The 786-nt window shown below is 42.6% G+C and overlaps 1 protein-coding gene across 1 annotated transcript in view; it reads left to right on the top strand.

The window, feature by feature from the left end:
* Positions 1-424: 424 nt before the first annotated feature.
* UPF3B (UPF3 regulator of nonsense transcripts homolog B (yeast)) overlaps positions 425-786 on the top strand; it is a gene marked incomplete at its 5' end in the record, with an annotated part of 15915 nt that continues 15553 nt past the window's right edge. The window contains 2 exon segments of the mRNA XM_010856971.1: positions 425-543; positions 704-786. Coding sequence (XP_010855273.1) covers positions 425-543; positions 704-786 — 202 coding nt within the window.

Genomic DNA, 786 nt, shown 5'->3' with positions numbered 1-786 from the left:
TTACTGTTGCTGCTGCTGCTGCTAAGTCACATCAGTCGTGTCCGACTCTGTGCGACCCCATAGACGGCAGCCCACCAGGCTCCCCCGTCCCTGGGATTCTCCAGGCAAGAACACTGGAGTGGGTTGCCATTTCCTTCTCCAAAGCAGAAAAGTGAAAAGTGAAAGTGAAGTCGCCCAGTCGTGTCCGACTTTTAGCGACCGCATGGACAGAAGCCCACCAGGCTCCTCCGTCCATGGGATTTTCCAGGCAAGAGTACTGGAGTGGGGTGCCATGTTACTGTTACGTTTGACTAATCATTCTGAGCGTTCTGAACATTCTCTTGGGTTTTTAGAAATGATCTCATCTTTTAAAGGCCAGCTTTCTTCAGGGACAGTGGTTCAGGTATGACAGAAAATTGATTTGTACTAATTTTATTTTCCTTATTCATTTCTTAAGGTGGTAATTCGGAGATTACCGCCCACTTTGACCAAGGAGCAGCTTCAGGAACATCTTCAGCCTATGCCTGAGCATGATTATTTTGAGTTTTTTTCTAATGATACTAGGTAAAATAAGAGGGAGGGGTAAATGAAAAGTTTCTTCCGTTCTTTTTTTTAATCCTACTCATGATTTCTATTTGATTTTTGAGCCTTTTTAATATATACATACTTGTAATTCAGCCAGACACCTGCAAGCACATTCACATAATTGCTTTCCTCCCTGCAGTTTGTATCCTCATATGTATGCAAGAGCATACATCAACTTTAAAAACCAAGAGGACATTATTTTGTTCAGGGATCTTTTTGATG

Source organism: Bison bison, unplaced genomic scaffold (genome assembly GCF_000754665.1).
Source record: "Bison bison bison isolate TAMUID 2011002044 unplaced genomic scaffold, Bison_UMD1.0 scf7180017864375, whole genome shotgun sequence".
In the NCBI taxonomy this organism is placed as follows: Eukaryota; Metazoa; Chordata; class Mammalia; order Artiodactyla; family Bovidae; genus Bison; species Bison bison.
Note: the sequence above shows the minus strand (reverse complement) of the source record. Positions and strands in the feature narration are given on the sequence as shown.